The sequence below is a fragment of the Xenopus laevis genome, chromosome 3L, assembly GCF_017654675.1.
Source record: "Xenopus laevis strain J_2021 chromosome 3L, Xenopus_laevis_v10.1, whole genome shotgun sequence".
Lineage (NCBI taxonomy): Eukaryota > Metazoa > Chordata > Amphibia > Anura > Pipidae > Xenopus > Xenopus laevis.
This window is the reverse complement of record NC_054375.1, coordinates 59,208,175-59,228,942: the sequence shown is the minus strand read 5'-3', so window position 1 is coordinate 59,228,942 and position 20,768 is coordinate 59,208,175. Positions and strand designations below refer to the sequence as shown.

Below are 20,768 nucleotides of genomic sequence, written 5' to 3'. Positions count from 1 at the left end.
AAATAATATAGCCTTGTTTGTGTTGCATAATGGATCGTACTGATTCCCTACAGAATGCTTGCATTTGGAAGCATAGCATGTCACTTCCTTTCTCTACCATGCAAAAAAGAAGAAAAAAATATTAAAATATTGTCCTAAGCAAGCAGGAAGTACATAGATCCCAACATGCCTTGTGCACACAGGTGTTTTGACATCCAATAAATAGCAACTATATTGGCGGCATATGGACACCCGTGGGCTGTCCTTACACAGCAAGGTCTGCCCTCTTGGGCATTACTCAGGGTCAAACACAAATATCTATGTCTCTGAAATCAGGCACAATGACTTGCTTCTGATAACACTGGGTGAAAATATGGTGAAAGAAGGTGCTTGTGCAGAAAAAAACACTTTGCTTTGTGCCTGCTCTGTGTGATTTGCATTGTTCCCCTGTATAGTAAAAAAAGCCCTTTTGCGTTTTATATTCCTACAGTCTACTTTTGCATGGTTTTATAAACAGCCAAATATTATTAGGCATCAATTTTCATAATAAATGCACAAATACATTTCTTAAAACAATCCTTATCTTACCTGCTGTCCCCAGCATTGGTTACATATAATTTTCCCAACAAGAATACCACAATAAGTGCTGTGCAACCACCTGATATACTATAAGTGCTTCTTTCTCGTTCAATTCGTAGATCCTGAAAAACAAAATGAGATTAAACTCAAAAGAGCAGCTTTCATATGAAACAAAGTATTATCTTAAAAGCAAGACCGGACATAGCTGAAATGGGACAGAATCTGCATACTCTAGAATACAGGTCACACACAGATCACTAAGATAAAGCAGCTACATTCAATGGCAGGTGTCTTATACCTTGATGGGAGTAGTGAAGAGAATGTGCAGCCGATTGTATATACTGGTCTGTGGCTTTTAAACAAATACCCCCTTGCAGGGTATTACATTACAATCAAAACTAGTGCCTTTTGTTTTATTTGATTTATATAAAGCTGCAGCTCATCAAATCTTTGGCCCAGCTTTGCAAGACGAACCATACTACAAACGTACATTTTGATATTTCTTATGCCTAAACAGAAATCAAAGTATAAAGCTGCATAATATTTTCTGTGAAATGGTTTTGGCTATAACTGCAAAGTTAACACCGAAGATCATGATGTCTAATACAATGGTAGCTTGCAGTGGTTGTCTCCTAGGGCATGCCAAATAGACTTGATTCAGTTGGCTAAGAATACAAAGGCCTCTGCTCAGCAACTAAGATTAAAAAAACAACAACTCAGGAACCCCCTAAAGAAGGTTTGGAAATTGAAAAGATTTCCCAGTTAAAGGACTAGAAGGACATACTAACACAACAGAAGATACTTTCAAATATTTTGATTTATTTGATATGAAGGCACATAGAGCCCTCTGCAGCCAGAAGAAAAAGAAACAAATCACCCCAACCCTCAATTGACTAGAATAAGAAATGCCTGACAACATCAGTACTGGGCACAAAAATGCTCTAGTTAGCTGAAAGGGTCAGTGCCCTGTGAACAATTACCCTCAACTAGCACTGTCTATTTACTTCTGCAACATAATATATTCATACAATTCTATCATTCGGATCCACAGCCTTTCTTCAGTTCAACTTCGTGTTTCCTTGATTCTTAGATACAGGTAAGGAATGGTCTTGCAATATATTTTGTCAAATTAAAAACATTATATAGTGAATAAAGTACCCCCTCTAGTAAATAATAAGGATATTATAAGCTAACGAGGAGTTCCATGACCATATAAAAGTGACCATATAGAAGTGACTTCTAATATCCTCATATTTTGCAACGGGGTTCATTTATTATAGTTTATTTATTATAATACACACGTTTCATGTCATGTGACAGAAATGAGATCACTCAGCTCCAATTATAACCAATGACATCACTAAGAACTGTTTATAAGAATATTATTTACAGGATATTCATGGCTCTTGTGTATTATAAAGATATAATCGATCTGGGCCCAATTTGGCCCGGAATGTGAGTGGCCAAGTTGGGTCCAGATCTGTTCACTTAGTGACAACACAGCTGCAGTACTATACTATACTGTACTGTACTGCTGTTGCTGAACTACCGTATAATAGTTATATGATTATTATATTAATTATGAGGCCTGCAGCCTGTCACCTTTTCCGATTGGGGAAAAGGGGGCAGAGGCGATGACGTCGGGGGTGCGCAGATGATGTCAGTGGGAGCGGACCAGTGCCTTAAGGGGCGGGGCAGATGGCACCAGGGACAGGGCTGATGACATGGCAATTAGCAATTGGCTGAGCAATCGGCAGAGCAATATATTCTATACTCTTGGAAACACTAAGATTGATGTAACGCATTTCTCAATGTACAGGTATCTTAGCATCTTTACAATGTTTACTGAACAATAACTTGTTCCTCGCTGTGCTCCAAATAAAAAGTTTGAAAAAAATGTGATTAAATGCAAGAAATATAATTGTTTTCTGAAAATGTGTGCTTGTTTTTAATTTGCTGTAGTTTTGAAAGTTTAATGTCTCATTCTTGCCAAAAATAATCACAACGGTATACTGGGTGGAAAATAACAGAATCTTCTGCTTTCTGCCTGTTTTTCCTTTTTTTTTGTTATCAAATTCAAAACAAGCTTATTTGTCAGAAAACAAAAAATATCTTTGTTGCAATATTTGATATGTTGTTGGAAAGGGGTTTGTACTAAAAGTTATTGCAAGTTCAAGTATATCTTTAACTGGTTGCTCTGAAACTATATGGCAGTTCCTACACATGTAAGTGTGCAGCTAAAAAAGGCCCTGTAAATGTAAAGCAGTTTAATAAATACTTTATAATGTACTGTAAGCAAGGGCTACTAATTGAGGAGGCAATGAATAAGCAAGTTACAAGACTTGTAACAAATACACTCCTCTTTACAGGCACAAATACAACTTTATACTGATAACATTCCATTAACATTACTACTTGCTTTTAGGAAATCTAAGAGCTGGTGGCTCAATCAATCACTGTAGAGTAATTTCCTAAAATATTTACCGGTATAAACCACCATGTTTTTCTTCAGATTTTTTTCTTTTCAATATAGCCTTTTACATACAAACTTGAATCAGAATATCTTTCTGTACATTATATTAAGTCAGCGAGTGTCAGTTGAAAAATACAGAGAGATAGTCTGGGCATTTTTAAAACAAAAATAAAATTCAGAAGCCTCCAACTAAAAATATTAACATTTTATGCTATTTTCAATGTGATTGAATTTGTTTCTACTAGGGATGCACCGAATCCACTATTTTGGATTCGGCCGAACCCCCAAATCCTTTGCAAAAGATTCGGCCGAATACCGAACCTAATCCTAATTTGCATATGCAAATTAGGGGTGGGAAGGGGAAAACATTTTTTACTTCCTTGTTTTGTGACAAAAAGTCACTCAATTTCCCTCCCCTGCAAATTAGGATTTGGTTCAGCCGGGCAGAAGGAATCCTGGATTCGGTGAATCCCTAGTTTCTACATTTTTCTCAGGCCTTTCTGACTTCTTTCTGACAACCTGAACAGTGCAGCAGAATACTTTTCACTTTTTTACTTGGATGGGAATATGTACATCTGATTTCTATGCATGGAAATCAGATCAATGGAAACAGGAGAATCCCAATCACGCTAAACAGGCTCTACCCTATAAATTTTATTTACCAATTTGAAACATGTTCAACCCTTTATCAGGTTTACATTGCAAACTTTTATGTCTTATATGCCCAACCAAAACATTATCTAGTAGCTAAAGGTGAATTGGCTATCCCAAATGATTTCTTGGCATATTCACTGGGCTGCTTCAGCCATTAGGCGAGAAACTTCCCTTGTTCAGCTTGTGGCAGGCAAAAGGCCATCCCTGGTAACAGTAAAAACTTCTAGCGCAGAGAACATGTGTGAAGAGGGAAGTGGTATCAGAAATTCTCTATCAGGGTGGCACAGAATCTACATAGAATATACTAGCTATTTATTATTTTAAGTATACAAGATCTTTAGCCATCTGAACCAACTAGCACCAAATCTTACCATTTGGTCTGGTAAGATGGCCATAGACGCAAATATCCGATCGTACAAATCATCGTTTCATACGATTTTCGGACTGTGTGTGGAGAGTCCCGACATTTTTCGTCCCATGGAAATCGGTCATTTGGTCGATCGCCCAGGTTAAAAGATTTCTGTTGGCTGCCGATAATATCTCTGCATGTATTGCCGATCGGACAATTTTCAGTGGGAGACTGTCACTAGCCTTGTCGGACATAACTTTCGTACAATTGTTGTAGGGGCAGAACATCGGCTAATCTGTTCTTTACTACTTTTTGATCTGAAAGGTTAGTGGCAGGTCTGGAGATGCAGAAGTCCGAACGTTTGAGGATTCGAACGATCGGATCTTTGCGTTTATGGCCAGATTAATTCCTACTGTTTATCCATAGGAACACTGGCAACTGGTATGGAAGGGGATGGTATTTATTTTTGGTGAGGGCATATAATAATAATTTGTTAGAGCCTGGTCTACTAAATAGCCCACCTTTATGGCCTATGAATGTCTCAATTCATTGCCTTTGATATATATTCCATACAAGGCTTATATTTTCATATATAGCAATATTTTTATAAGAAGCAGCTACGTGCAAAAGTAACAGCTTAAAAATGCGGAACCTGATAACTCATGCCAGCAGCAAAGGAAATAAGATGCAGACAGTTATTAATAAATTAGGCGAAGGGTTATTAAGAAACAGAAGTAGCTTAGAAGTTAAGTCTGGCCAGGTACAAACTTTCTGCCAAGATACCAAGTTATCCTTAGCATTATGACGCAGAATGACAACCAATTAAAGTAAAGACAATGATTTTGATATGATATGATAAATGTGTGTGTAACGGTCAGCTTGGGATGAGTTCTCTCAGAGCTACCAAATGCTTCTGTATTCTGTGCTTGAATAAACTTCCTTCTCTGACTGAAACTTTGACAAGGGCGTTGGCTGAATCATTGGGAAAGCCCATCACAGAGGTCCAAACCCAACGCATTATAAGTAGTAACATGTAACAACAATTTTGTATTGCTATAAAACACTGAATCTACAGACAAAATACAACTGATAACGGTTTCAAAAGTTTAAATAGGGCCCTGCTCAATAGAATTTAAATTATAATATGTACACTTACGATGCTGGTGACTAGTTATAGGGACATGAGCACTGAGGTCGACTACAGAATTGCTCAGCAAGCAGCTCTTTCTTTATAATGGTATGGTCACACTGGGTGAATCTGGGAGATTTAGTCGCCCGGCGACTAATCGCCTCTTCTTTGGGGCGACTAATCTCCTAGAACTGCTTCCCCTGTCTTCCACCTGTTAGAATGATAAATAGCCCGAAACTTCCTCACGAGGAAACCGGCAACTTTGGAAAACGAAGTGCCGCAAGTGCCCAGTGTGAGCTTACCCTAACACTCATAGTTGCATGATATGTAATTGCATAAATACAATCCAATCACATGTTCCTGTGAAATAATGGGTGGACCAACTAAAGAATTGGTCATAATCTGAGAAATAAAATTTAGAAAGCTGTTGTTTTGTGAGATGGGAGCTCAATTTATAGGCAGGGCCCGTCCCTCTCATCTTCTAAGAGAGAAGGGACAATACTGTAGCCAGGGGCATAACTACAGAGGAAGCAGACCCTGAGGTTGCAGGGGGCCCAGTGAGGCCCTAATTAATTAACAATTTTAATGTATGTATTGTAGAATAGGCCAATTTATCAACATTTTTGGACCCTAAATGCTGTGGGGCCCAGTAACATCTAGTTATACCACTGACTAGCACTATTGTTACTACGCCAGGCAGATGACTTTCTTGATGTTATTAACAGAGAGTTGCTGAAAAGTAAGTATGCTAAACAATGTAAGCATTTGTGAACATGGCCAGTAATACTGGCCGAAACTCTTAAGTGTCTATAGGCTGGCACATCATATAATGAGCCCTTCAGGTATATTGGTACTAACAAGTGAGCATTGCTCGTGTGCCTCCTGTTTGAGTCGCTATTTCTGTGAATCAACACATATGTACAGAAACCGAAAGCTCTATAAGCAGAATGATTTTGGGCAATATGGTTTCTTGGGCACCTACATTAAAATAAAATGATTAAAAATCCTACCAGCAGTGGGGAATAGATTCCCCTTTAGTAAATATGGCCTCAGATAAAAAAAACAAACACTTTGTTCAGAGAGATTCTCATGACAAAATCGAGGGGTAGAAGAAAGGTTATCTACAGCATACTCTTGCCAAGTAATTTGCCAAAGAAAGCTATTATTCTTCTCTTCAACATACTGTATTAACAATCAAAACAATACTGCTGGGGTTAGCTACATTAACAACAGGATTTGCCCTTATGAACCATAGTGGAGAAATGACAGACCAGAAGTTGAATGATTCACTGCACTTGATAATGGTTGTTTTTTTTTTTTTTTTTTAAAGGTCTCTGTTAGTTCAGAGCGACCTTGTACGTTGTACGAAACATTATCTTCCTATGTGTCAGGCACCAAACAGCGAACGCCTTCTACTTTGCTTCATAAATTCCATGTGTTTATCAGTGTAAAACAAGGCTTTGGAGAAAAAGATCATTTTCCAATATGCTCATGATCTTGTACTCAGCAGCCATGTGTGATGATTTAGGTGGGACAAAAATGTAACCGTTATCAGCAAAAGTAGCAAGCTGCTGGGTCATTAAATTTGGCCATGGACTTGCCCATCAACTTTAGTTTCAAGTTGTAGACATGGATGTAAAAAGAATTTATCCAAGAAAGATGGATCACAAATTTGGATTTTATCAAAGGTCGAATGTTAAGAATTTTAAATTCCTCAATTGATCTCACAACTCGATTGGTAAAAAAATGGTAATGGTATTATTCAAGAGAAAAAACTCGAATGGAAAAAATTTGATTCTGAGAGTTTGAGTTGCAAAACCTGAAAACTTGAATTAATCAAGTTTTCCGATTGAATTATTCGAGTTTTCAGGCAAAACCCTCTGAAAAAACTTGAACATCATGCCGGCTATTAACACTTTCAAATGGTTCAATGGGCCCACTGCCATTGAATCCTACATGACGTCGACAGGTTGTAGATGCTGTATATTTGGATTCGTGCTATTTCCAAGGTAGGGGTATAATAAATCTCAAAAAGTTGAGTTTCTTAAAAAATACTTGACCCAAAAAAATAAGAATTGTGGAAAACACAACTCGAACCTTAATAAGTAACCCCCCTAAGTAATTATGGTTTTTAATATTGAAAGTGCTATTTTATGTGCTCCAAGAACCAGGAAGGCATTTTGGCAGATAAGAGGCCATTTTCCTTTTGACAAACTGTTAGAAAGTTACAATTATGGATGAAACAATTGTAAAAATTACCTTTATTGGCAATGTATTGTATTTTATGTATGCACTGTAGTCACAAGAGGGCAGTGTTAATAAGGTTATATCTGGCTCCAGAAGGCAAATGCTAGCAGCTTAATAAAAGGCTAATGAAATATCACAGTTTGTGTCTGTACTTTACACTCAATGAAGAAGCTAATGGAATGAAGTTGTTGATCATGTGGGTGAGAATACACAGTGGGTCATGCAAAAACACAGACATGGTTTGAACAAGAAGAAAGATAATTAAAAAAACTATAAAAAATTAGATAATGAAGACCAATTTAAAAGTTTCTTAGAATTGGCAATTCTATATCATACTAAAAGTTAACCTAAAGGTGAACCACCCCTTTTATCTCAATGAATGTTGCATATCAAACTCCTTTTTCAAAGTGAGTAGCTTTAGTTTCAGTCAACGGCCGCCTGCAAATAGCAGTGGAAGGTGAACAAAATGTCTTTTGTACAGGGAAAATGTCTAAAATGTCCTTTTATACAATGGAGCCATCTGCTGGACAACATACAGAACAGAATGTAACATAAGGAGCAAACACAACTATCAAGATTTAAAGCGGGTTACTTTTTAAGATGGAGCATTGTAGAAGATATATTTTTTTTTTTGCAGAAGCTCTAAATCCTTAACAAATTAACACAAGTTGAATATTTTAGTTACACAGGGATGCAGCAGGATGGCAACAGAAGGCCCATTTAGTTCATCTATTAAGGGTATTTATGCTACACGAGTGACAGTGTCAGAAAATAGAGCCTTATCTTTAGTATGAGATAAGATCAGAATGAATATATTTGAACTGTTTGAAGTATAGAGAATTGTTGCGCTTAGTTGCACCCATAAGCTAATTATATTATATTTATTGCACTTCAGAGCCTCCATTTGAGAATTTGAAGTATAGAGAATCCCATCTGTATAAAGCATCAAAAATGTTTTCTTGATAAAAGGAAAACTATACCTACCGTGAAACAGTATGTTTATGAAATCCTATTACAAGCCCATTACTTAATACTACTAATGAATGTCATTTTATTTTGGCATTTTTAATATAAACAGTAACACTAGATGGCAGGCAATGTTATTGATAAATAGGAAATAAAATATACAATATTTTATAAACTGCTGCACGCTGTAAGTATTTTAATAGCAGGCAAAATTAGCAGGGGCAATGTGCGTTAGTGAGGATAATGAGAGCAATTAGGGGAGAGGAAAGAAATGTGAAAGAGAATAAGGAGATAAATAGTGGTTTTTCGTTATAAAACCACTGTGAGCAAAATGTCAAGTTGTTGATTTATATACACAGATCACATTCATTAAATATAAATCAGGGGAACCAGATGGTTCTCTATTTTGCAAACACTTTTTCAAACATGTTGAGTTTTTAATTGTAGGTGGTGTTGGGGTTTTCCAGAGCTGTGAAATAGATTGCTAAACAGCATTTACAGCATTCAGAGGAATTCAGTACGCCCAAAAATAAAGATTGTGTTTTTTCATATGGAATAGTAGACTGTAGGCTGGGTGATCAGCGATATCATAAAGCAAAATGTACTCTGCTGTTAGAAAATGCTGGTTGTATCGTTTCTATGGAGCCAGATGCTGTATATCCACAGCAAATAACTGGAATCAATAAACCCCACAAACCTCAGTATATGCAACAGACAAAAGCAAGTCCAGGTTCAGGCCAGCAAAGAATCAGAGTGCATATAAACAGGCCGAAGGTGAAAGGTAGGCAGCAGACAAACATAAAGGCCACGGTCAAAACTGGGAAGTCAGATCAGAGGGAACAAGGGCAGAGCAAGAACAGGACTTACAGGTATGGGAACTCAAAATCAGGAACTTAAACTCAAGAACAGGAGCAAGAAACACAGATAACTTGAACAAGGCAGAATGGCCAATGATCCAGCACTGGCTGAAGCTCCATAATTGGGCTATTGCCTGCAACTGGATCATAGAGTTTAGTCAGGGAATACAGACAGGAGGAAAATACATGGATATCATTGAACAAGCTCAAAATGAATATGGCTAAGAATGCCATATTTTATATGTTAAACTTTTTGCACCATTCTTAAGTTTCAGCTTCTCACTAGCAGCAATGATCCAGGATTTCAAACTTGTCTCAGGGGGTCGACATCTTGGAAAGTGTCTGCAACACTCACATGCTCAGTGGGCTCTGAGCAGCTGTTGAAAAGCTAAGCATCATCACAAATTATCAAGCAGAAAATGAGGATAGCCTGTAGTAAAAGCTGATGCTATGTGGCAGAATATTAATCCTGAAGCTAGTTGCACTGGTTTCTGTGCTGCAATAATTATCTGTACTAATTACTAATCAGCCTTATATTGTGACATTTATATTCTATGTGTACTGTATATTTTGAGTGGGTCCCTAAACTCAGTAAGTGACAGCAGCACAGAGCATGAGCAGAGAATCATCAGAAGATGTGGAGCTATTGGGGCATCTTTGGAGACACAGATCTTCCCTGCTAAAGCCCAAAATATAATATGCATTTCTACTTTAATTAAGCTTTAGTTCTCCTTTAAGCAGGATGAGCAGTGGCCAGTAAACACCAGGTTCCCTGGGTCTAGACCAGAGAGTTCCTGACATCTGCAAAACTGCAAAAGCTTAAAGGGGTTGTTCACCTTTGAATTAACTTTTAGTATGATATAGAGAGACATATTCGGAGTCAATTTGCAATTGGTGACCCCCATTTGAAAGCTGGAAAGAGTCAGGAGAAGAAGACAAATATTTTTAAAAATGATAAAAATAAAGTAATGACAACCAATTGAAAAGTTAACATAATAAAAATGAACTTAAAGGTGAACCACCCCTTTAATCACGGGCTAATCCCAGAAAGATATAAAATTCCCCTGCACCTCCAACAACTTTCACAACATGTTTATAGACTGTGTGTGATACCACAAAGTACTTTATTATTTAGCACCTTGATACAGAGGCAGACTTTTAAAAGGGATGGCAAACATTGTTCATTTCAGGCATTGATAAAGTTGCGTGGGCAGAGCAGAGGACCTTGAAGAGGATCTGGATCTACCCAGTGTACATTGTCTTCCCTAATTATGGTAAAAGTGTGTTATTTCAGAGGAATACAGATGATCTAACTGTGTGAAGTGTTATTCTGTTTAACTATGTATATTTATCATCCTCTAGGAAATTACATAACTGAATGAGCACTTATCACTCCAGAGTGTATACTCTTTATAGGTAAGAACTGGTCCTAAATAGTATGTAATAAAGTCTGGAGGCAGAGATACCCCCCCCCCCCCATTCTCAGAGTAGCACAGCTCTGTGGTGATTGCTTGCTATACAAGGCAAGACATCCATTTTCATTTATTTGTTAAATCCAAGTTTGTTGGTAAATTCTACAAGATTTAGATAGGTCTGATCTTAAGTATGGCTAAAGTTATTATTACCTAAACCGTCATTATCTGTAAAGGGAGGGATATGTGTAGAGAATCGGAGAAATTTAAAAGCACTCATTTGTCGAAATCTGTGAAATTACTTTTTTTAGTTTAGGGATAGTTATTATTGGACATGGGACACTGAAACGGAGATCATCAGCATAAGCTGCTATTTTCTGGAGTCCCTTCAATATATTCCCTGAATATCTTGATTTAATGGGATGGTGTAGAGAAATTGCTCTAGCGCAAATATGCAATAAGTCCATATACAAGTTTGAAATAATTCAAACCTTTCACCAGATCTGAAGAGCAAGGTATGGAAAAAATGTGTTATTTAGGTAAAATACAAAAAAAACAGGAGCCACAGCTTTTCTTTACTTCCTGTTATTTTTCTTATCATTCAGCCCAAACGTTGGTAAAAACAGAAAAGTGGACCGTACTCTACCCATCCCTCAGCCCGTAGGCCAATTAATTGGATAGTGTACCTTTTCACCTAGGTTATGGCTGCCTTTACTCTTCAGTATGCTGCATAAAGAAATTATCACATTTATCATCTGTCTTTATTTTTTATTCTTTATGTTTCTAGATTTGGCTTTTTTTGTCTTACTAAAATAAAATTTAAAATGGTACTTGGTTTGTAAAATCAGTGAGCCTAGAAACTAAACAGAAGTTCAGAGTCAAATCAGTAGAGCTGCAGAACATAAAAAATTCAACTTAAAATGAACAGTAAAAGCAAATTGCCTTGAACTTCCCATTAAAAATCCTGCTTCTAAATGGTACGGAGATAAAAAATTTGCTTTCATAAATTGGAGGTGCTGACACAGAATGGGTTAAAGCTGTCCCCTGCACAATGCCATGCAACCCCCCCTCACCCTCATGTTCACTGGCATAAAGGCTGAACACTAAAGAAAAATCTTCTGCCATATCTAAAGGGGCTAGGAATTCTGTACAAAGTGAGGTATTGCTCTCTGGGAAATGAAGCTTTCTTGTACACTGCCCACCTATTTCATATTACAGATTACACTAATTAGACCACACTAAGAAAATAATTTAATCTAAAATGAAAGCATATTTTCCTTACAAGTGTGTTTTCTTTCTAGTAATGAAAATGCATTCAGTGTTTTCTGTCTTTCTCATGCCTGAATTAATATATCTATATATATTGAACATGCACAACTAAAAAATATACATACATAAATATGTACCTACCATCTCTTTAAAGGCATTTTCAAGAGCGCCAATGACAAGACATTCATGTGGAATCTTTTTCTCCGTAAAGAATCGCGTTGTCGGTGTGCTGGGTGATGCTGGAGCACCTCCTGCCCCACGCAGGGAAGCTGCTCTAGTAAGTGTCCTACTGTTGCTTGAAGTGCTTTCTGGTTCTTCACCCAAGCAGGTAGGTGGCAAAACAGCAGAATTTTTCAGGATATCTATTATGTCATGAATTTGCTCAGATATATGGTGATGGAGAAGTTTGGACGCGACAACAGCAGCTCCTGCTCCGGCATGACCATCAAACAGTGCCCAGTAATGGAACGTTATTCCATCTACTTCCTAATAACAATCAAAAAAGGAGAAATAGCTAACAGTGTATTTACTTTTACTGAGGTTACAAAGAAAATGCTTGTAGCCAAAATATTGGTTATGGTTTACTTCAGCACTTTGGCCTCTTGCTTGTGATCATTAATAAAAAGCAGTAAAAATGCCTATTGTAATCCTTCTTCCCTTTGCCACTAAATGACAAGTGGGGCTCCTCTTGTTGCATATATCAGAATTAGGTCAACTTAATTTTTGTTTGAAAACAGAAACATAAAAAAGTCTATTTCTTAAAGGGCATGTAAAGGCAAAAATATAAAATCCCATTTTTACTTTCTTTAATGAAAAATAAACCTATCTCCAATATACTTTAATTAAAACATGTCCACAGTTTTTATAAGAAACCTGACTGTATGCAGTGAAATTCTCTCTTCATTTAGTGCTGTGGAATTGTCAGACGGTCCCTAACTGCTCTGCAGGGAAACAATCATACTTATGAACAGCAGCGGGAGCCCTTGCCTTACTTCCCAGCCATGCAGAACTCAAGCAGCTTTGTTGGTTACCCTGGAGAGCAGTCGGTGACTGTGTAGAGATTTGTATTGGATTTTATTTTTGCCTTTACATCCCCTTTACTGTTTCCAACTCCAGCTGCAGGGACAAAGATAACGGAGCCAGATTTAAACAGATAAACTGGGATTCTATTTGGAGGATTATTTTGCTGCAGCCACTGGTTCTGCAGAGTTGGAGAAAGTTTGTATTAAACAATACAAATACTATAAAAACCACATTAGATTACATGACAACACAGGACTCAGTGCAGTCTGCATTATCTGATTACAAATTCTTGCTGTACCTGCTTCCGGCAGATATTATTTGACTTGTGCTGTTTTGGTCATTTCTGACGATCTCTAAGCAGCCCAGACCACACTGAGCATGTGCATAGTCTTGGTCTTGCAAAGATGTTTAACAAAGTTACAAGATGGCGACCCCCTGTGGCCAACTTTGAAAGCATAAATCATTTGTTTGATTAGGCTTGTGTTGCAGTAAGTTCATTTTTATGTTAAGTATACAAAATACAGCATTTCTAGCTGCATTATTCTATTATAGACTTTACTTCCCCTTTAAAACAGTTGGCTGAGAAACAAAATAAAAAAAAGGAATAAAAAAAAGTACAAAGGGTTAAGCTTCTTTAACAAAAGTGAATAGTGGCAGAAAACTGAAGAACCTAGGGCAGATTTATTAAAGGTTGAGTTTTTTTCCATGTTCATCTTAGATTACAAATTATTTTTCCCCACAGGTGAATTTTTTAAAAATGTAATCAAAATGAAAAAAATATAATCCCCAGCAGCTATTAGTTTTCCACAGATACTTTGAGTCAAATATTTTTGATCCAATTACGAACGCATACTTTGACTCTTTATTTGTGTAGAACAAACTACTCTATGGTTCTGTCGTGTTGGGAAAAATAAACACTATATATGGTTAAATGTTTTGTTACTTTTTTTTTACATTTTGTTTTTACTGAGACTTCACCGCTAATAGCGAAGCATATATACATAAGGACACTACATCTGCCTTTCTTGCTATAGTATTATAAAGGGGAAATAACCCTACAAAATATAAACTAATATTATAATACCCTGTGTAGCAGCAGAGCTATTTATTCAGGTGCAATATAACATCTACAATTTACAATTTTATGCCAATATACAGTATTTTCATGATTGCACACATATTTAAAATACATATAATTCACAGTAAATAAATTCATGAATAAATAGCACCATAAATCTGAAATGCATGTGTATAAATAATTAAAATCGGCATGTATCCAGTCACACCACTAGATGGTGCATCTCCATTAAAAAACTCACTCAATGCTGAACTTTACACATAGCACCTCTTTTAAAGCAGACCTACACAAACTGACATTGGGACATACATTATTTAACCATTTAAAACACACAAGGCTAGACTGAGTTGGACGAGGAAAAATTTACCTCACTGAAGACGCCCATGGGAAAACTTTTATCCATTAAAAAAAAATAAACACACAAAAAATTCTAAACTCCTGTTAATATCAAGAAAAATCCAACAGGGGCCCAACTAAATAAAATTTAGTATATCAACAATTATACTAGGATCTCGATAAATAATAGATTTTGGCTACGAGATTAGTAAATGCCAAATTGTTGTGATTCCCAATACTTCCTAAACTCAAATTAAATTGGTTGCACATTAAATGCTATAGACTTACTGTACTGACGCCAGCACGCAATGGCGCAAAATTTGAATGTATTTAAAGGGGCCTTTTGGATTTCTCAGTTGCCCTTTATAGGATCTTGTTCCTGAGTTTCCTGGTGCCTCTGTGCTGTTTAGCTTTTGTAATCTGATTATCTGTTGTGACCCCTGCCTGCTACTGACTATCCTGACTTCTGAATCCTGACCCTTGCCTGATTATCGACTCCGCTGTTTCTGTACCCCCTTTCTGATTGATCTTCCTGCTTTGACCCTTGCCTGCCTGACTCCGTTTGTACTCTGCCTGCCCCGACCCGGCCTGATCTGACTAAGCCTCCTGTGTTCGCCTTGTACCGTCTGCCAAAAAGACTTTGCTTTACAGTCGTGCCCCTTTGCTCGTTCAGAGCCCCTCGCTTGGCACCTCTCTTATTAAGACCTGGTGGCATCTGATTAGCCGAGGGCTCCTCCCGAGGTGAAAGGCAGTTGTTAAAGGCGGAAGCAAGAGTCGAGAACAGGATGCTTAGCATTGGTTCTGAATTTAGTGTGCCGACCGTGACAGGTATATTCACAGCCGGGTGAAGAAGCGCCCAAGGCTAGCCCTGGCTATCACCTTCAGGCCCGGACTGGCAATCTGTGGGTTCTGGCTAATGCCAGAGGGGCTGCTATAAGGTCCCATAGAAAGTCAGCATTTAGTGGGCTGGTGGGGGCTGTTTGGGCCTCTGAGTGGGCTGATTCGGCCTCTGTGTACCTGAAATGCCAGGGCCTATTTTAGTTCTCAGTCCGGACCTGATCACCTTCCCCCCCACCCCGCTTGCCCCACCATGCTACTCACCTGTTTTGTAGACTATTGCCATTTTTTAAGAAGCATGTATTTTCTTGGATGCATATGGATCATCGGGGGTTATTTACCATTGGTAAATAACCCCCGATGAGCCATATGCATCCAAGAAAAGACATGCTTCCTAAAAAATGGCAAAATTACTAAAAGTGGTAAATTACCAAAACTCTAAGTTATCTCATATTTTTAATAAACCAAGCTCAACCAAACTTCCATCCACTACTTTAATTTTTTGATCAATAAAATAACTCGAAAAAGTTGGGTTGGGAAAACTCACTAAAATGGAGAGATTTGACGACTGAATTACTTGCTTTTTTCAGGTTATAGCCCCAAAACCCTGAATTTTTTCAGATATTCTGACGAAACCCAGCACAGATCACAATATCTTCATATTGTAAAAGGATTATCTCCCATTGACTTATACATGACCTTGACAGGTTTGAGATGACGAATTTTCAGATTCTGTCTTTTTGCAGCTTCGGGGTATAATAAATCTTAAAAAATGTGGCTTTTTTTCCTCTAAAAATTCGAGTTTTTGCCAAAAAAAACCTCAACCTGAAAAAAATTGCGTTTAGTAAATAATCCCCATAATGTCAGCAATATACTGGGCACAACCTATAATTTTTAAAAATCCTTCCTATCTGCTGTTCTGAAGCGTGGAATGATAACTGAAATGAAGCCTAATTACAAGGTTATAAGTTTTCTTCAATGACTTAAATAAAAATGAAATGTCATTTCCATGGTCTATCAGTAAATTTGTTTCTGAAAAGAAAATATTCATAACAGTCTGTGGCTGAAACACAAAATCAGAAGTGACACTGACACATCCAGCTAGATCAGCATGATTCACACATTCATTATACAGAGAGAAGCTGAACATTATAAAAGCACAGATGTTACAAAGTGTTAAAGGGAGGGAAAAGTGCTAAAATATCCATCTAAAACATATCTGGGATAAATACATATTATGCTTTAACAGAAAATAACTAAACATAAAAAAACAGAAGTATGAAAATGATCCCATTTATATGCTAGACCTGCACTGGGCAGTTTGTGTTTAACTTAAAGGTACCTCTATAGTCATATATAACTAGTAGGTACAGCTAGAGAACAACTTTGTATGTGTTGCTTACTTCCTCTAGTACTACAAGGTGCTATGGGGGTTGCCGGTTGCACCCTCAAATGCCAAACTATTCATGAGATATTCCTAAGGGACAACACGGGGAGTCTGTTTGAAAGCCACTTTTATAAACATACTGCAGATCTGGATCATAGCATCACCTGAGAAACCACACAGCATATGTAAATGTTTTAATACATACAGGTAAAGGACCTGTTATTAGGTACAAGGTAAGGTTTTATTATTACAGAGAAAAAAGGAAATCATTTTTAAAAATGTGGATTATTTGGACAAAATTAAGTCTATGGGTGACGGTCTTTCTGGATAATGAATCCCATTCCCATATAATGGCTCCCATACAGGTTTCAGTGAGTGGTGCAACAAATTCTGTAATATGACCATTGCTAAAATTGCTCATCATGAGCTCAACATGTTATCAAGTTCTCTAAGCATCAATTATAAGTGGTGACATAACTAAGCACCGTATACCTACAGAGCTCCAGTATTCTAAAAAGAACAAAAATATATGAAAAGCTGTATTTATTCACCTGGTTGTCTTTAAGCTGCAAGCCCTCTGCATTTGGCTGAGATGACCTTCGTTTGCTTGAAGAGTTTTTGTTAGGGGTAGACTGGACTCCAGATTTCTTCTTCACAAACACGACCTCACAGCTTGCTTGATCCTCATTGTGTGTGCTTTTACCCGCATTTATCACTCTGCAAAACAAGATTGAATGGGCATTTTACAAGTTTGTTTTTGTTAAACATCAGTAAAGTATATTTGATTATATTTTGAAATCGCTTTAGTTAGAAGTAAATACAAATGAACTGATTTAATAGATAGTTTGAGCATTTTGGGCTTTTCACTCTGCTAAATATGTCCAATAGTGTGAAAGGAGATTACAATATAAAGAAAAGCCTCTTACAGTGTTAATTGGCCGTCTCAATAGATCAGAAGCAAAAAAAGTCTATAATCAGATTAAGAAAAAAAAATGTCTAAAGTGTAAAAAACTTAAAAGCGTTACCTATAAGTAGGATACTCGGCATCAGTAGATGCAGTCTGCCACATTTTTTTTTACTACACAACACAGAATTCCACGGCACAGGCTAAATGTTGTGCTGATTAGTAAATTGTACATAATTGTAGACAGGACTTTGGTCAGACAATGCGGTTTCTCGGACACAGGCCAAGAAACAGCCTGATTGCTTACCTCCGCTCTGTGATATATCTGCACCCAGGCCGATGTACTGCCTGCAGGTGTAGAGACATAACAGAGTAGTGAGCAATCAGGCTGTTTCTTGGTCTGAGTTGATCTGCAGCCTTGTCTGACTATTGACTTGGTCAATGGAAAGCATAAAGTACAGGGTTCCCTTGTACAACTCTTAAGGCTAGCGCCTAATTAGCACAAAGTGCTAGACAAGTTCAAAGTAAAAGCTTTGTGTACAGCATTTTAACACATGAAAACATGTGCCTAGTGGAAGTGCATGCAAAGGATCAGTTTCTTTGTATCTTGTAGCATACATATTACAATACTGTACATATACTCACATTATACTCACATTAGGTTTATTTGTATAAAACTCAGTAAAGAAGAGGAATACATGGGAAATGTTCAAATCCTTCTTTTTTTCTATAAGGCTGCAGTACTTGAGGTATTTATCATTTAATGAATTGAAATGAAAACCCCAGCTTGATGTTACAATAAACATCAGTAAAGTACAGGTATGGGATCCGTTATCCGGAAACCCATTATCCAGAAAGCTCAGAATTACAGAAAGGCTGTCTCCCATAGACTCCATTGTAATCAAATAATCCACATTTTTACAAATCATTTTCTTTTTGTCTCTAATAATAAAACAGTAGCATGTACTTGATTCCAGCTAAAATATAATTAATCCTTACTGGAAGCAAATCATCTTATTGGGTTGATTTAATGTTTACATAATTTTCTAGTAGATTTAAAGGATGAAGAGCCAAATTATGGAAAGATTCGTTATCCAGAAAAGCCCAGGTCCCCAGCATTCTGGATAGCAGGTCCCATACCTGTATCATACAATGCAATTCACTGCTTGATTCTCTCCTCACATGAATTCAAAGAGATATTATTTTCAATAGTTATTTGGCCCTTCAAGATGGGCCGCAAGATATGCCAATAACTATTTGATATATTTTTTAACACAAAGTGCTGCGGCAGCACCATTTAATTCACAGGCTTATCCTTACAGAAGAGCAAGTAAAAGGATACAAATGATAGCCGTATAACCAAACCAATAATGACACAGCCTGCTTAAGAGGCCAAGCTGGCCTGTTACCCCAAAATCAAACATCATCCTGCTCCACTTGACATACCAGTTGGGTCATAAACTCTCACCCCTATTATCTGAGATACATGCAGACACTCCTAACAAATAAGCAATGTCCTATATCTCAGGTCCCACCAATTCCTGTGGGAAAATAAACTGTGAATTGAAAACATGTAGGGATGGTCTGTGCTACCTCCCAGCATCATCAACCTCTCCTGGTGCTCTAAATTATGGAGACACCAGAGAGCTGAATCTACTCCATTTAGGGCTGATTCTGCACCAGCTCTGAAGCACTCTGGAAAGTTTTAAAGGGGAACTATACCCCTGAACATTTCAGGATTTACTGTGCTCACACACAAACCAAGGGCACACATACAAGCTAGGTTACATCAGCCAATGAAAGGGCAGAGCTCTGCCTTTTACTTCCTCACTCCTTCCTGTTACAGTTCGAGCTGCATTATTTCCGGTCAGGTGATCTCTGATGGAAGCACACAGACCATAACAAACCACATATACATATTATAATATAATATATATAATATTCTTTATTAGGTAACTTATCATGATACAAATTATCAGTTGGATAAGCATTCTGAATAGTCATCCCCGTTGATACACTTCACAATTTTCAGTAAAGTGGATTGGGTTTGAAGCTGCACAGTTCTTTCTTAGTCTGATTTATTGCTTACACAGACAAGGCAGAACAAACATACCTGCTGCACATGACCCTTTGTTCATTATTCCAAGGAACAAAAGGCTCTACAGAACAGAGACTGCCAGTGTTCCACAAGTGCCTTATAAAAACTTATTGTGCATCCATTGTATATTTAGCTGCTACTATTTGATTTTACTATTATAGAATACAATATATATTTCACCAGAAAACAGGAATTGCTTCTAACATTTACATTGTCTTCATGTCAGAAAACGTTCAATATGCCTTTACACAGAGGTTCTGCAGACCAGGATACCTGATTGTGAAAAGTATTTCCATGTCTTTATTTGCATAGTATGCAAAGGAAAGCTTCAGCTACTGTAATGTGAGCCTGGAACTGGTGTTTCAACCAGATAAGGCCAACAGGTATTTGTTTAAAATAACAAGTGAAGTGGTGAATAGTGTGAATTCAAATGCCATGTTTAAGCTTTAAAGTACAAAAAGAAAATATACTTCTTAAAGGGACAATTTCCGTATGTTCTATAAGCTGATGACCTTCCAAACCAATAAAGGGAAATCAACATTAAAAAAAAATAAAATAAAAAAAAAAAAGTTTAATAAAGTTGTAAAAAAATACTTTGAAACTTGAAATAGTTTGTGCTTTGATCTGCTATTCTCAATTTGCCAGGCTACAGAAACAACATATGAGAAATGAACTCTCCTCCAGCCAAGACTCCAGCTCCCACAGTATCTTGCACACTTCTGTTATGCTCCATTCTTTCAGAACTGACATGAAAACAAATATTTAACGTGAGCTTCATATAATAAATAGAACAATCCTGATAGTTCCCTTTTTAATCACAGAAGCCACCAAAGCAAGGCATTGTGGGAATTGGAGTCTTGGCTTGAGGAGCGTTAACTACCAAACCAGCGTTGCAATAGCATGTGCAGTCAGGGAGTCACAGGTGGTTAATAGCAAAGGACAGATAATGCTTTCAGTAACAACTACAAATAGCTGAGATTAGCTGGTTGTCTGGTATGTAACAGAAGTAGGGGGTAATGTTTATTACACATGTATGTTTGTATTTGGCTGATATACAAACTGGTAATAAAATAAAATAAAAAAAACATTATATATAAATAACTTTAACCCCACTCAAAATGTTTAGTAAATGTACATTCAAAATGGTGTCAGGTCCCTCTGATTCCCCCTCTTTGAGACAGCCATCGATTA

General features: G+C 37.2%; 1 protein-coding gene across 2 annotated transcripts in view; it reads right to left on the bottom strand.

The window, feature by feature from the left end:
• ppm1h.L (protein phosphatase, Mg2+/Mn2+ dependent 1H L homeolog) overlaps positions 1-20,768 on the bottom strand; it is a 96,851-nt gene that overhangs the window by 54,432 nt on the left and 21,651 nt on the right. For both annotated transcript variants that reach the window (XM_041586282.1, XM_018252367.2), the window contains exons 2-4: positions 17,127-17,292; positions 12,056-12,400; positions 568-680 (exon numbers count right to left, since the gene is read on the bottom strand). In XM_041586282.1, coding sequence (XP_041442216.1) covers positions 568-680; positions 12,056-12,400; positions 17,127-17,292 — 624 coding nt within the window. The remainder of the gene's footprint in view (positions 1-567; positions 681-12,055; positions 12,401-17,126; positions 17,293-20,768) is intronic.